The sequence below is a fragment of the Brachyistius frenatus genome, unplaced genomic scaffold (assembly GCF_029030835.1).
Source record: "Brachyistius frenatus isolate BFR_SWC_R1_liver_20210118 unplaced genomic scaffold, ASM2903083v1 Contig_9, whole genome shotgun sequence".
In the NCBI taxonomy this organism is placed as follows: domain Eukaryota; kingdom Metazoa; phylum Chordata; class Actinopteri; family Embiotocidae; genus Brachyistius; species Brachyistius frenatus.
In genome coordinates this window covers 1019941-1034836 of record NW_027210608.1, presented here as the reverse complement: position 1 = coordinate 1034836, position 14896 = coordinate 1019941, and the positions used below count along the sequence as shown (strand labels likewise).

At 42.3% G+C, this 14896-nt stretch overlaps 1 protein-coding gene across 1 annotated transcript in view; it reads right to left on the bottom strand.

The window, feature by feature from the left end:
* The window catches only part of itfg1 (integrin alpha FG-GAP repeat containing 1), a 155991-nt gene that overhangs the window by 140028 nt on the left and 1067 nt on the right, over window positions 1–14896 (bottom strand). The window contains exons 4-6 of the mRNA XM_069690287.1: window positions 12942–12999; window positions 12031–12108; window positions 11810–11904 (exon numbers count right to left, since the gene is read on the bottom strand). Coding sequence (XP_069546388.1) covers window positions 11810–11904; window positions 12031–12108; window positions 12942–12999 — 231 coding nt within the window. The remainder of the gene's footprint in view (window positions 1–11809; window positions 11905–12030; window positions 12109–12941; window positions 13000–14896) is intronic.

Below are 14896 nucleotides of genomic sequence, written 5' to 3'. Positions count from 1 at the left end.
CCAGAACAACCATTAAAAAAATAACAGAATTCTCTTGTTGACTTTACTAAATTAAAGCGATGGAAATATACATGACTGACTTGCCACCAAAGGAACATTGGGCCTGTGCATGCTCGTGCACGGGCGTCACATGGACGCTCTGGTACTTCAACCGATAGCAGCACATCCCTGGGGGGAAGGTACTGGGATAGTTGCAGAGATGAGGGAGGACATGGCTGCTGTATTTCTTGATACCGCTGTGCTGGATGGTGCGGGGGACATTAAAATCAGTCCCTTTCATTACTTAACTCGTCTCTCTTCCTCCCTTCTCTGTGTCTCTGGTCCAGACAGACAAAAGCGGGATTGCGGTAAGTAAAGTTGCATTTGTCCTCCTCTGGTACAATCAGCAACAAGGACTCCTTTCTCCTTTTTTTTAGTGCTATTACGTGTCATTTTCCAGAACCCAGCTGTGTGCTGAAGAGCGACCCTGGATAGCTGCACATTTTTGAAAATTAAATCAGCAATGTCTCAAATATCTTGCATAACACAATTACTCCGACCACTTTCTATTCATTTTGAGCATGACATTCACGGCTTCAGTTGAAGATAAAAGAAATTAAAATGATTAAAAACAACAACTGATGAGAGACATTAAATGATCAAAAAACAGCTTCCTTCCCTTTTAACGTCCCAATCCTTCCTCCATGTCCTCTTTCACACTCCGATATCTGGGCCCTGCCTATCTTTAGTCGACAAGAACAATCTGTGACTGACAACAACTGTAACAGCAGCAGCCCCCCTCCCCCCCCCCACCCCTTCTACCTGTGAAAGGCCTTGCAGCAGTAGCAGCAGCACTGGTTTATCCAGCTGCAGTGCAGAGTGCTGCATTAGTGTCTGATATTCTGCTTGGTTTTGTCACCTCCGTCATCACCACCACCACCACCACCCTCTGAGCCATTAGGGTTATGTGGACGCTGGTGGGACAACACAAAGTACATTTTCGGCAAAAAAAATGTAACAATGAGATGTTCAAGGATGACGGCACAGCAGGAGGAAGGACCGAAGGAACTACAGGAAGGCAGGAAAAGAGAAACTGCGTTTTAAAGTGATAGAACGGAGAGCGACGCCTATCTTTTCTTCATGTTTCTACTGCCCCGAGCAGGTTATTTGTTAGCCTGTTAGTCAGCAAACAAGCTGTGACTCGTATCCCCCGCTGGCTGTCAAAGGGACACGCGTAGAAATGTTTGGGCACAGACGCACACGTGGAGACCCACATCTCTGTGGTCTATCCCCTCAGGGCTGCAGTGAAGATGAGTTCAGGGAAGGCTGCTACGCCGACTGATCACATTGCTGGTTGTGCAGGCTGGAGGACAAATGTCCACTTTGTCTTTGTGCGCGTGCGTGCGTGTGTGTGCGTGACAGAGTTCGATTGAGGCCGACAGTAATGAAGCAAAATGAGATGAATAAAAGCACAAGTGTGTGCGCCTGCATTGTTTCGGTGCTTGTGTGTCTTGTGCTGTAAGCCATCCTGCAGCCCATCAGTCAAGCCCCTCAGTGTTTGTCTGTTTTGTTCCTCGTGTCTCTAACCCTCGGACTGATCCATGCCTCAGCTGGACAGAGGGGTGGCGGTGGGGGCTCTGGCATTCTGAAGGAAATGTCACAGCCGTCAGCAGTGAAACAGATACTTTGCCTCCAGCAGACGTTGTGGGGTCGCCTCACTCGCGGCGAGGCGGGAGCGGACAGACCAGAGGCGACAAGGTCAGTCAGAAAATATGTAGACGCAATCTATTGAGAACCGTTGCCTCTTTCAGTGCTTGGAAACGGAAAATCGTCCACAGCCGGCGCCACGTGCATTACAACCTGTAGGTCTGCTGCAGTCCTGGAAGAAGAAGCTGCAACGCAGACGTGTGACATGAACTGATTCTGTGAGGCTGACATCAGAAAGGTCTTCCTAATGCTGCGGCTCTTCGACAGCAAACGCCGGCTCACCTTTAGCTTTTCACAGCAATACAGGAATAGCTCAGAAGTGTCCGCTTGGAAACTTCACACTCCAAGAGGACATGAGCTTAAGCAATGAACAGATAATAGAAACTTAGGAGACACTCTATTATGGAAAGTCAAAAAGTAATCAGCAAAACCACTGAGACGATTGCAAAATAAAGTGTTCCCTCACATAATATGACCAGCTTCTGTTTATATTCCTCAACATTTACAGTGAAATGCACATGTAATGTCAGAGTGTCCCTTTAAGAGGTGGGGGACAGCGGGGACGGTGAGGTTGGGGGCAAATCTTCTCCGGCCACCTCCACTGATATGTGGTCTTGTCCGTCTGCCAGCAAGGAACCAGCCGACTGTGAAACGAGCTTTTCCAAACTTGCCCAAAGCCCACAAAGACGATTTACAATGGTGTCGAAAGATGGTGCAGAAGAAAGCCTTAAGAAAATACATTCGCACTGCTAAGTGTCACGTACACTTCACTTGTTGATGCAGTGAAATATGACGGCCAATTTTTCCCCTCAGTTGAAATGTCTGAAACAGGCGGAGTGGGTTGAAAGATTTTCTACAAAGATCCTTTTCTTGATCACCGATTTTCCCCCCAAAGGCTACAAGATGGCTGGCGTGGTAGCTTCGTCACAACACTTCAAATAATGTCATTGCCACACACACCCACACACACACACCTACACCCACCCACACCTACACACACACCTACACCCACCCACCCACCCACACCCACTTGGATAAAATGCAGAATCCAGGCCAGGAACAAAGTGTAAAGCTCTGCAGAATAAATCCATCTCTAAGCCGATATGTAGCACTACTCCACACTGTGACTTCCACCCCGATCCATCAAAACGGCTCATTCACAAACATGGAAAAACACACAAGCGCGGAATGGAGCAATGCTATTCCCGGAAGAAATAATCTCCTAAAACCATTACAGGGAACAACGTAGGTGCAGTAGCTGTGGGGAGGATTATGGCCAAACCCTCTGTGTGTGTGTGTGTGTGTGTGTGTGTGTGTGTGTGTGTGTGTGTGTGTGTGTGTGTGTGTGTGTGTGTGTGTGTGTGTGTGTGTGTGTGTGTGTGTGTGTGTGTGTGAGAATAGAAACTGCTCACGGAACTACTGTATCAAACATAGAACAGCTCATTTCCCCAGACTGGAACAAAGTGAATGCGTGTAGTACATGTATCACTGGAGTGTGCCAGCATGTCCGTGTCTGTTCTGTGTAAACCAATTACATTTTCAGAGGGCACATTACATATTAATGTTATTGTAAAAATAATATGTAAATGTAATACGAAAATACAACAAACAAGGTTGACAGTTTGCGGTTTGAAGTTTGCGCCTTCAGTAACAACATTAAAAATTGAAAATATGTCCTGCAGCTGTAAAAGTGTAAGAAGTATACCAGGAAACGAAGCCTCCACAACATCCAAGGCTGAAGTCCAACCAGGGAGATTCCCTACACGTCTTCAAACACTCATCATATGTTCTCCTGCTCTTACCTAGTGAGTGAAAAGGGTCTTAATAGTCGAATCACTGGTAGTTTTGCCTGATTCATGGTTGTATTTCATAGAATTCATCCTTTCATGTGCACATTATGATCTCAGTGCTCCTCTTTCACAGACTGGGGCAGGTGCACCTACCCAGCCATAAGTCTGCCTGAATAAAGCCTTACTGCCAGGTAGTAACAATGTCAAATATGTATCCTGCTGCCTTTTGTAAATATGCCCACGTAGAACGCTAGCTAGCATAAAATAGTTTCTCCGTTATGCAAACAATACTTCAGTCATACGTCACGTTGTGGTCAGCAGTGAGAGTCGAGACTGTTTCTGACTGAGGATTTGACTTAACTGCCATGAGTCGGCGGCCCGAGAGTAAAACAACAAATTCAGGTGATGAATCCGGTAATAAATCCTCACTTCATAAGGATTATAAAGTTTGCTTGTTATTTCAGGGGTGTTGATCTATTTCAATAGTCCTTTTGGAGACTTTAATTTGTGGCGCCGTTGAACAGCATACTGGGTTTACTTTTGATTTTTATTTATAGATTATTATTTTTTTTTGTGGGGGGTTATTTTAACCTTTATTCAGATAGTGTAGACAGAATGGAAAAGTAGGGAAAAGAGAGAGGAACGACATGCGATGAAGGTCAAACCTTGGACACACTGCTGACGTGTTTCCTGCCCATGTGATATAACCACTCAGTGTTTGGCTCGGTTTTATCTCTACAGGTAATCTTTTTAATTAGACAAAAAAGAATTATGAGAAGATTGTCAAGAAACCGATAATGATTCAACCCTCTTGGAACCCTAAATGTCTGCATCAGATTTTGAGATGAAAAGATGCGAGATATTTTACTGTGTATCTGGAAATCTTATCTTCTGGGCGGTGCTAGAGGAAACGTCAGTAGATCTCCAAAGTCTTTATAATCCATCTTCTGGGTAGCATAGATATCTGTACTAAATGTCACGGCAATCCATCAGGACATTTTTTTTAAATCTATTTCTTTTAAAAATTAAAATGTGGCGCCTGTTCAAGGTAAATCTCCAGAGTCATTCTCTGGGGACAGTGAACGCCTCGTATCTCACAACAACTTATCTTAAAGTCATTGCAACATTTCAGCCATTGACCAACTTACATTACCATCAACAGAACCTTCTGGGTTTAATATATGAACATGCAGGTGATCGGTGGTCCAGGTTGACACCAATTTCATGTTTTCTGGATCAGAACTTCTCATTGTAAATTGAACAGAAGTGACTCTGACCAACATTTAGAACTGCCCATTGAACACGTCCGTGTCGTTTTCTTCAACAGAGAACGAGACTACAGTATAACCTCAGGCAACGGTCACAGTGCCGTGCATATCAGAGTAGTATGCTCCACCACATTTACTTCTATTATTCATTTATCTGCAAAAAAAACAGCTGTGCTTACCAAAATAAACGTCTTTGTCCTGTTTGACGGTGCGCCAGCTTTTCTGGAGGCGGAGATGCGACAAACTAAACACCTCAAAGGGCTGGCAGATCGCACCAGGCGCTCCTAACATGCCCGAGAGCTCACGCAAAACCTCTATAAAGTGGGGAAATTAGAACTTAAGGAACTGCCGTGTTGATGAAGATATGAGCTACATGTGGCTGCCAGGGTTTTAGTTTTCTTCTCCGTTTTGGTACAGAAGGAAATGTGTACAGTTCTTTAGATTCTTGAAAGAAAGAAATTCTGTTTCGTTTTGGCCCTCTATCCTCACCACGCCAGCTTTTAGCTCCACTGAAAACTGAGCTTTGCAAATGCTCGCCCAAGTGGCGAAGTTTGTGTTGATGGGGAAACTTGACTCTTTTAAATAAAAACTGAACTGTTATTGCGAGTTAGTCAACTTGTTACAAACATGGTGCAGACGTCCTGTAGTCCTTCCACATATCAGACGTGCCAATAAGTTACCACTTGGTCTCACTGTATAAAGAGGTCTGTGATATACAGTATCTTTGCTTCTTTTGAAAGAGAACTGCACAAGTATTTAAAGTCCCCTCCATTCAAAACTAAGACTTAGTACATTTCAAACCAGGTAACTGCAGGTAACGGTCGGATATTTGACAGTCTGTATTAAATATCATTGAAAATCCACATTTACTGACGCCAAACTTAATCCTACGGCAAATTAAATCAACCAAATTTATTTCATACACTCTTGTGCTGTACACATAATGCACATAAACACAAACACCTCTGCATACTACCTTTTGGTTTTCTAGAACTTGTCAATGATTATCCAAAATAACTGCAAACACACCTCTTAGTACGTGAGTGTTTTCTTGTATTACAAGTCAGAGCACACCTGCTGCTGCACCATGTGTACCTACGACACCTACAGAAAAAATGTGCTCCTTAACACATTTTGCATACATTTTCTCCCAAAGTATCAGAACTAGCGACATCCCTACATTTCACAAAAAAATTGTATGCTGCTATGGTACTTATTTTGAATGTAGAATATCCTACAATTTAACAGTGAACTAGACTTTTAGATGAGTTTCCCACAGGCTATTAAGTAGAAGGGACAGAAAAACTGCTGTAAACTCACTGCTAACGAGAGAGTAAGACGAGAGGAGGGAAGCAACATTTCTGCACTGTCCGTCCTCACTATGTGAATGTCTCTCGACTTCCAGAATAGCTGTTCAAAATGCTGCACTGAGTGTAAAGTTAATCCCTCTATAATCAATTCTTCTTCTTCTTGGCCACCCTTGTTAGGTGGCAAATCTGTTCTCTTTCCCCACCACCAGCACATTATTAGTAAGACAATCAACAAGACACTTCAACACAGAGGTAGTTTAATTGGATGCTGCACAGAGCATTACCATGTCTGTTGCCTAGCAATGGAGCCTAATGCCTGTATTGCTGTCTTTGTGCATGTTTTTTTTTTTTTCCAGAAATGGCATCTATAATTACTTTGCAATTACTACCTTTTCCCTCAAACGATTTCTTATCATGCTCCTGATAGCTGCCTGCCCGGCGGTGCTCTTTCCAAATTGACGTGATGTGATGAGGCCCCTGTGGGTGACAGTGATCCCGTACCAGAGACCGATCTTATAAAGCGTGAATACTCCCAGTGTATACCATTCAAATGATAAGCACATCTCCTGTGGTCATTTAGCTTTGATGATTACAGAAGGTTTGAGGAGGATTGAGGCACCTGCTCATAACAGTTGTGTATTGTATAAAGCCGAACCTCCGAGCCGTCCCGCGAAAGCCGTTTTCCTGCTAATTAGATGTCACTGTGGAGACGAGTTACCAAAACAGAACAACTACACCTACAAAGCCGGCTCGATGCCTAATGATATGTTTTGTTTTGTTGCAACACTCTTTCTAGGTGCTAACGACTAGCAGCTTGAGGACCAAAATGTTGACGACTTTGTTTAACCTTGCAGAGGAAATAAATCCCAGCGGATCTGTAAACTTCTCTTAAATGTATGTGCATTTTTACCCGCTGCCTTGTCCTGTTGTTCCTTACGCTCTGGGCTCGTCGCTCTGTGTGTATTATTGACAGAAGCACAAATGTCAAACAATGAGCTGTGAAGAAAAACCCAACTGCATTAAATCCCTCGATGTGTGAGGCCAAAAACAAAATAACTGGGAAACAAAAGAGCACGAACACAAAGCTGTTACGAATACGTTGTTGTTGGAGACGGCGGCTGGCGGAGGATGATAGTAACAAGAGAGATTACGAGCCATATGCAGTATGTCGCTGCCCGGTTGGTTGGCTGGAGTGTCCAATAAGTGGGCTAAATGAGGCCTTGACACTGGCCAGGAACCAATTCCAGGTTCCTTTTTTTTTTTCTGCTGGCAGTGCTGATGTAGCGAGGTCAGTCAATTCACTACCACGAGACTGTTTACAGCGATGATACTGGGCTAAGATTGGAGTCACGACACCGCCCTAGAAAAGGCCTCACCGCCCTTGAACCACGCTAACAAAATAGCTCACTGTATTACTGTGCTGGTAGGTGAGAGAGGGGGCATTCCCCAACACACAGACCTTCCTCAAAATGATAAGACACAACTTAGGCCTCCATTTAATGATATCCATAATAAATATTAACCACCAGTCTTTTTATGAGTTTTTTTCACTACCTAGTGTTGCCGTGTTACTTCCCCTGTGACAGACTGCTGATTAGTAGATGTAGTTTGGCTCATTCATCAAGATGTGCTCCACTAAGGCTTGCAATTCCCCAGTAGCCAACAGACCTAACAGATTAGTCTGTTTCTTTTCTCACACAGAAACTTTGTGCCCAACATGTTTCTTCCAGATCCTCGGGGCTCTGTATAATCAGTGTTGTTTTGGTTCTTTTCACTCTTCCCTGTTCATGTAATTTACCTGTTTAACTTTTATTCCCTAAAGTAACTGTGCTCTCTGTGTCTTAATGAAGATGAATTGAGAATAATGTGCTCATTTATATTCATGAATATTACACAATTTAAAAGCATCTGTAATAGCTATGAGCTATACAATTATGTGGCCTGAGGTGCCTCAAATAACTTTAAGAAAACTTCCAGCAAAATGTAAACCAACACTGGAAGACCAAATTCGAAGAGGGTCACTGATTAAAACACATGATGACTTAAGTATCCTCAAAACAGCATTGCTTATGCTGGTTGTCAGCACGTAAAAATCTTCTTTAAGAAGACCATCGTGTTCCAAACTGTGTTCTTCTGTTATCCATCTAACATGCAACTGATTGAACAGAGAAATTTCTATCGTAATAAATACAGGTGTCGACCACACACAGGTGGTGTGAAAGCTCGTGTTTTACTTGAGCAATCTGCGCCTAAAAGCAACCCGGAGTGTATTTTTATGCTTCATGTCCATGTTCTTCCCTTTTACAGCCCTGATTGCGTGTCGTCCTCTGAGCACTGCCAAAGTGCTGCAACCTACCATCAGTGCTGTGCCTGAATGGTTCGTCTGAAGACACGGACAGAAGCTGTATAGAAGGACATTTCATAGACTAGTACCCACAATACACAATTAGTACCCACAATCAATCTGGTCAAAACATTAGAAATCATATTAACTGTGGCAAACACATTCCTAATATGACGAAGATAGTGTGAATCTTGAAAAGCCCTAACAGCAGTTGCAATTGACCTTAAACTGGCTAACTTGGAGGATTCAAATTGTCTACAAAAAAAACACTCTCTCCCTGCTTAAGCGTCACTGTGATGCTTCAGCAACCGCTTAGAGGAGCAGGTGGTCGCAGCAGACAGTGAGCTGAGCCATCCTGAAGATTCACCCACCGCCTCGCTCATCCCCCTCCCACTCCTCCTCTGCCCTTTATCTTTCCAGCCATCCTTTTCTTTCAAACCATTCATCCTCTCCGACTCAGCTTTATCGCTCCATCACTTCCTGCCTACTTCCCTCTCCCTCCATCTGCATGCCCTCACAGACAGCGGCAGCCAGAGAGTCTGACATCCACCAGATGTACAGCAGGTTTTTTTTATCCACCGCTTCTCCTCCTCATGCTCTTTTGTCCCTGCAGCACACTCATCCACGGCAAAGTGAACACAGCTGAATGCACATAACAAGTCACAAGGATTCACTGTAATGATCACTGTCCTCATGCATTTGTGTGTGTACACAGCAAGTTATTTCTGCAGCGTTCAACTATGGACCGTCATTCTGACTGGCGAGTTACAAAATACTTGATGAAGCAATAGAAAACAAATGATGCACAAAACATTCAAAGCTGTAATAAAACAGCAACAAAAAAGTGGAAGTTTATTGACTTTCTCCTAATCCCTAAACAGATTAAATATGAATTAAAATCTGCTCTGGTTAAACTGTGACAGCCCTGGGAATAAAACCTCACAGCACAAAAAGATACCTGCAGTGAGTATGACACAACTAAATCCTCTCTGATTACCTTAAACACGAGGATTAGTTTCCAGAGGGGGAAAAAAAAAATCCTCCCCTAAGTCTAAGTGACAGCGCTACACTTGGTGGGCAGAAGGACAGGAGTGAGATACTGTAAAACAAGAAAGAGGTGATTTCTCCATTCACTGGTGAAGAAAATAACTATTCCTTTCTCTCCTAGTCAAGTTGAAAAATCACAGTATTAAGATTTATGTTTTGGTCTCTTCTCCGCTTCCTGAGGTTCCCTCTGGAGAAACTTCAGGAAACAATTCAACTACACCCACTCTGCCTCCGAGGAGATTTCTGTTTTAAAGAAGGTCAGCATTGGTCTGGAAATAATTTATAAACCAGGCACCAGTTAGCAATTCAAAATATTATAATCCTCTTTTGCAGAGAGTATATTTAAGAAGCAGATTACATGGATTTTAGGTCTGCAAGCACCCAGAGATAATGTTTTCAGCTGCAAGAAGACACTGATCACTGCAATTTACAGTAAGCTGGGTCTTCTAGCGAGATTGGAAAGTCATAAGGGACTTCAGGTAGAGGACTGGGATTTAACTACAGTCACTATAAATAAGTAAAAACAAACAATAAATGACATCCAAGATTTTTTTTAAACAAACACTCAACCTGAGTATCTGCCATTGTTTATCAGGGTGGGAGATATAACCAGGATTCATGTCGTACTAACTCACTATTTTGAGAGCAGAAGTGCATTCACGCTGTCAATACAGAAACATTTAGTGCACTACAAGTACCAGGATGATGCACTCAAAACAATCCAACGAAGAAGTGTGAAACGCTGGACACTTTCCAACCTAAACAGTTGCCATCTTGTCTCCGTAGAGGAAGGGGCGGGGCCACCGGCGTAAAGAGTTTTCAAATTAAAGCGTCAAACAAAGCTGCAGCTCTTCCTGAAAACCGGACATAAGAATCAGTGTGTTTATTGAGTGTGTTAAACAAAGGATGAGCAATGGAGCATGAGGGCTGACACCTGACCGGACCTGAGGGTCACAGGCAGCTCTGGTGAGCTGGTCAGCAGGATGGGAGCTGCTCTCGTGCCTTCTCATGCACTCTTTGTTCTGTTTCCATCGAACTCCTGCTCCATGTGGGGCTCATCTGCCATCTTCAAGATACTGACATTGAACATTTTAAGTTGCCTGATATTTGTCCTGGTACCTAAAGCAGTGTCACCTTTTCATCCACATAGTGTCTGGTATGTCCAAAACTCTGTATTAAAGCACAGGGTGGAACCTCAAACCAAAGCCTTATAGCTTTTTAGAGGAGCCATGTATGTTCAAAAATACCAAAGGCATGTTGGTCCTTAGAGGGCCTCATGTAATTAAATGTGCAGAATTACATCCTTTTTCAAAAAGGACTGCCCGAGGCGCTGAAACCCCAAAGGATTTGTAATTTCAACTCTGGTTGTTTTCTCTTAAATCTCAATCCAGCACTGAGACATCTTGTTATATACACAGCTTCCCCCCTTACACATTAATAACACTGATTGATCCATGTAAGGAAACACGCAAAGTCCATAGTGGAGGAATACTCCACAAAATAAAAGAATGTTGCAGGGGCTTGGGTCTTAGATGTAATGAATCATGGAGCAGCGTGCAGTGAAGAATGAAGGCACCGGGGGGGATGAGGGGGAGCTGAGCATGTTGGTTTTTCTGTGGCTGTGCTCACTTGTATGTTCACGGCTAGCAAATACATGAACTGAAAACATGCAGAGACACAACATCCATCATCCCAGACTACAGGAAGGAAGACAGTTGTTGTTACAGTGGTTTAAACATTGCTTTTTAGTTGCAGGATGGTCGTTACTGTCTACTGACTTTATCAACTGCCCACCAAATATACACACAACTGATTACTTTGGAAAAGTTTTGACCAATAAATGAGGTGTAAATTTAGTAGAGCTAAAAAAAAAAAAAAAAAAAAATTGTGTTTAGCAATTGTATCTGGAGTTCAGAGATTTGTCAGCCTGAGACACTTGAATAAACTCACAAATACTTAAGGAATTAAGCAGGAATTGTAGTTGGTTTTCTTGAGTTTTTGGCAGTAATTAGTTATATATATCCTAAAATTGTATTTGACTCCAACAGAGAAGCAGTCAAACAGAACAGAAACACTCCTTCATCCTATGGTAAAGGCTTGATCTCTCACAGTAAGCCACCAATTGTTCTGCTTCTAGTTCACCAGTTTTCCTCCACACAAAATCCTCAGTGTTAAAAAAGTGAAATGTTGAGTCACATTTAAACCTCACAATATTTTGTAACGCTGTTCAAAATGTGCAGAGTTATCATACTTATCATATCGGTGGTGTTGAGATCAGCTTACATTAAGAGTATTCTGTGTGCATCCAAGGCATTTTGCATTTGTTTCTCATGGTTTATCAGAGCTTAAACATCAGTGACTCACCAGCAGTGAAGTCCTTGTTGAGGTCGATGAAAGCGTTAGAGTGGGGGATGCTCATGTTGACGCCTGAACTCAGTGCATTGTGACACTCTGGAATCCTGAACAGAAGAAGAAACGTGAGGCAACAGCACTATTTAAAAGACTTTTACAAAGTAACTCGAGACATGAAAGCACTAGAAATAAACACTTGAAGGTGCAAGCGAGTTTGGAAGCTATGACATTACCTCTTGGTGAGATAGCAGACTTCGGTGAGGGGCGGGTTGGTGACTCCAAAGATGTCTGGGATCATGTCACCATTGAAACTGTGGAAAGATTTGTTTGTATTGAAATCAAATCAGCAGACTTCATTAAGCGCTCAAATGAGTTTGTTGGTTACATTCAGAACGAAAACAACAATGAACAGTCTCTTCTGTTCAGGTTATGTTGACGGTCAGAGAGGTAAAGATCCTCTTAAAGCATTCTGTCGACACTCTGAAGAAAACACTTCAATTATTTTAACCACATCAATACACAGAAATGAGGGGGACAGAATTGTATCACTCTATTGCAAGTTTTACTTAAATGACCTGGTATGTCAGCGTACAGTAAACTATGCTTGACTCTTAAATCTTATCTCAGAGGGGAGGTGAGGTCTGATCAAAATGTTTCGAGACTGCTTCTGTTGTGCACAAACGAAGCACAGCACAGTGATGTTAGGAGGAAGCAAAAACCTTGGAGGGAAGTATTCCACGTTCTGTCGCTTCATCAACATCAGCACCTGAGTTACAAGCGTTTTTGTGACCAGTGGTTTGTGCACATTTGTAATTTCACCATGAACACGAGCAGAGAGCGCACATCAAATGTTGTGACCAACTCGGGAATTCAGCAAAGGAGCCCCCTGAAATGCCTCAAACGTCTTCGGCAATGAAGCAACAAGCTGCAGTCTTTAAACACTTTGATCACACTTGATTAATGTATAACAGTAAAAAACAAATATATGTGCAGCATAATGCTTTTTAAAAAGTATTGACTAGAAACAGCTGACTGGAGCAAAACTAAACAAAAGACACTACTTGTGTTAACGTGTTCACTTTTACCATGTCGAATGTGACAAGCATCAAAGTATCCGAAGCGGAGTTTTCAGATTGATACTTACTCCATAACAAGAGGTTGATCTGTAAAGGTCTTATTCAGCTTGAGAAATCCTCCAATATCTGCACAAAATAAACAGAGTCAACAGGCCGAGTACTGATGGTCTGACAGAAACACAGCACAGATACTTAGTAGGACAGTCCAATCAGGATAAACACACTTTACTAGCCTCTCACGTCAACAACTATGAACAAAGTTAAAATACTCAGAGAGGGCAAAAAAATCTAGCAAAGGTTTTCTTTTCTTTTCTGCCCATCTTTTATCCGAATATGAAAATGTAAAAAATTCACAGACAACTCTGGCTGATAAGTTTTTTTTGCCATTTGTTTCAGAATACTGATCAGAAAGAAACTTGAAATTTTGAAATTTACAATTCTTGCTTTCCGTATTTACCTAATAAATTTCCACATTTAATAAACCGATATCACCGGGATGCTGTTATAAGCCCCACTTAAGTTACTGACCACTGCTGCTTACTGTACCGACTAAACAATTAAACATTGTCTACATGAATGCATAAATAGTAAAGAGTGAGAAGTCATTCCCCAGCTCTCTAGTTAAAGTCCTTTGTCCTGAACTTAATGATGATAGGTCATAAAAGGAAAAGCACATCTGTTACGAATAACATTAATTATGTCCCTGTCCTATTCGAGTGTCCCAGTAACCCATGATAGCGTCCCAGGGACCCTGCATTAACAGGACAAGGAACAGCCATCAATTTGTTTATTGTTTGCACCTGTGCTTTGCCTGCTCTGACATTGCAGAATGTCCTCTGTGAAAAAAGTAAATGGAAAGTTAAGGGGGGGGATTGTATTTTGAGAAACTTTAGACAAAAGGTCTAAACTGCCCCATCTGCCAGAGTTTTTAAACAAAAGGCACAACTTGCTCCTGCTGTACTGACAAAATATGTTTTTTTGGATTTGCATGACAAGTTTGCTTAATGAGGATCACTGAATTGCTTCCTCGCTGTAACAAGTCTGTCTGTCTCGAACAAATCAGACTGTTGACTACAGACTTTATGATTTGTCATTGCAGGGGAAAGACAGGTGGGAAGTGTAGGACATTTAAAACACATTTGGGAGACAAGCTTTGTCTCAACTGTCTAAAGAATTGGGGATTTTTCAAAATCACTTTAAGTAAAGTAATTAATGCATATAGTTGCTGTTTTTAGTGTGAAATAAATCCAGATTGAAGGGCGTACTACAGAGACGGTAATCTAAATGAAATGAAATGAGTAAAAATAAAGGATCATTTAAATGTAGATTTAGGATACTGGCCTAAACTTGTGAATATTATTCATTTCTAGCAATCTTGAGGACAATTTTTGCCACTCGGTCCGTGTTTTTAGGGGCAAGCTGAGATTTCTTGCCCCCTTGTCATCCTACACTGGAGGTGGAACATCACAGTGTTTCCCACAGAACGTACTCGTTTGTGGTTTGTGGCGCGGTGTGTGATCAATGTGCACACAAACACTTGTGTAGTTTAGAGGAGGAGAATGTAACCGAGGTTACCTGCTGTAGTTACAATTTACACCCGAAACACCACATTTGCAAACTATCGGTAGACGCTATGAACCGATGTTCTATAAACGCATCACATGCTCCCATGGTGCCTGAGCACAGAGAACCTTTTGTCCCCACTCAGGTACTGCAGCCCAACTCAGACAGGTGTGTGGCCAAACAGGTGTGTCTGTTTGTTTAAAAAGAGTGAAATGAGGCGTTCTGGCATAAGATTTAAATGACTTGAAACAAAGTGACTTTTATCGAACAAGCCGCATTGCTCAAATAAAGCCCATATATTTGAAATGTTGACATTAACAGCGGCTGCACTGCCACATATGTGAGCATGTTATTAACGTGTATCTCAGTGTACGAAAATAAAAAATCTTACAATTGGCAACAGACAAAAGAAAACATCCATAATAACACGATGCCGAGGCCTATTAAATCAAACGATCCT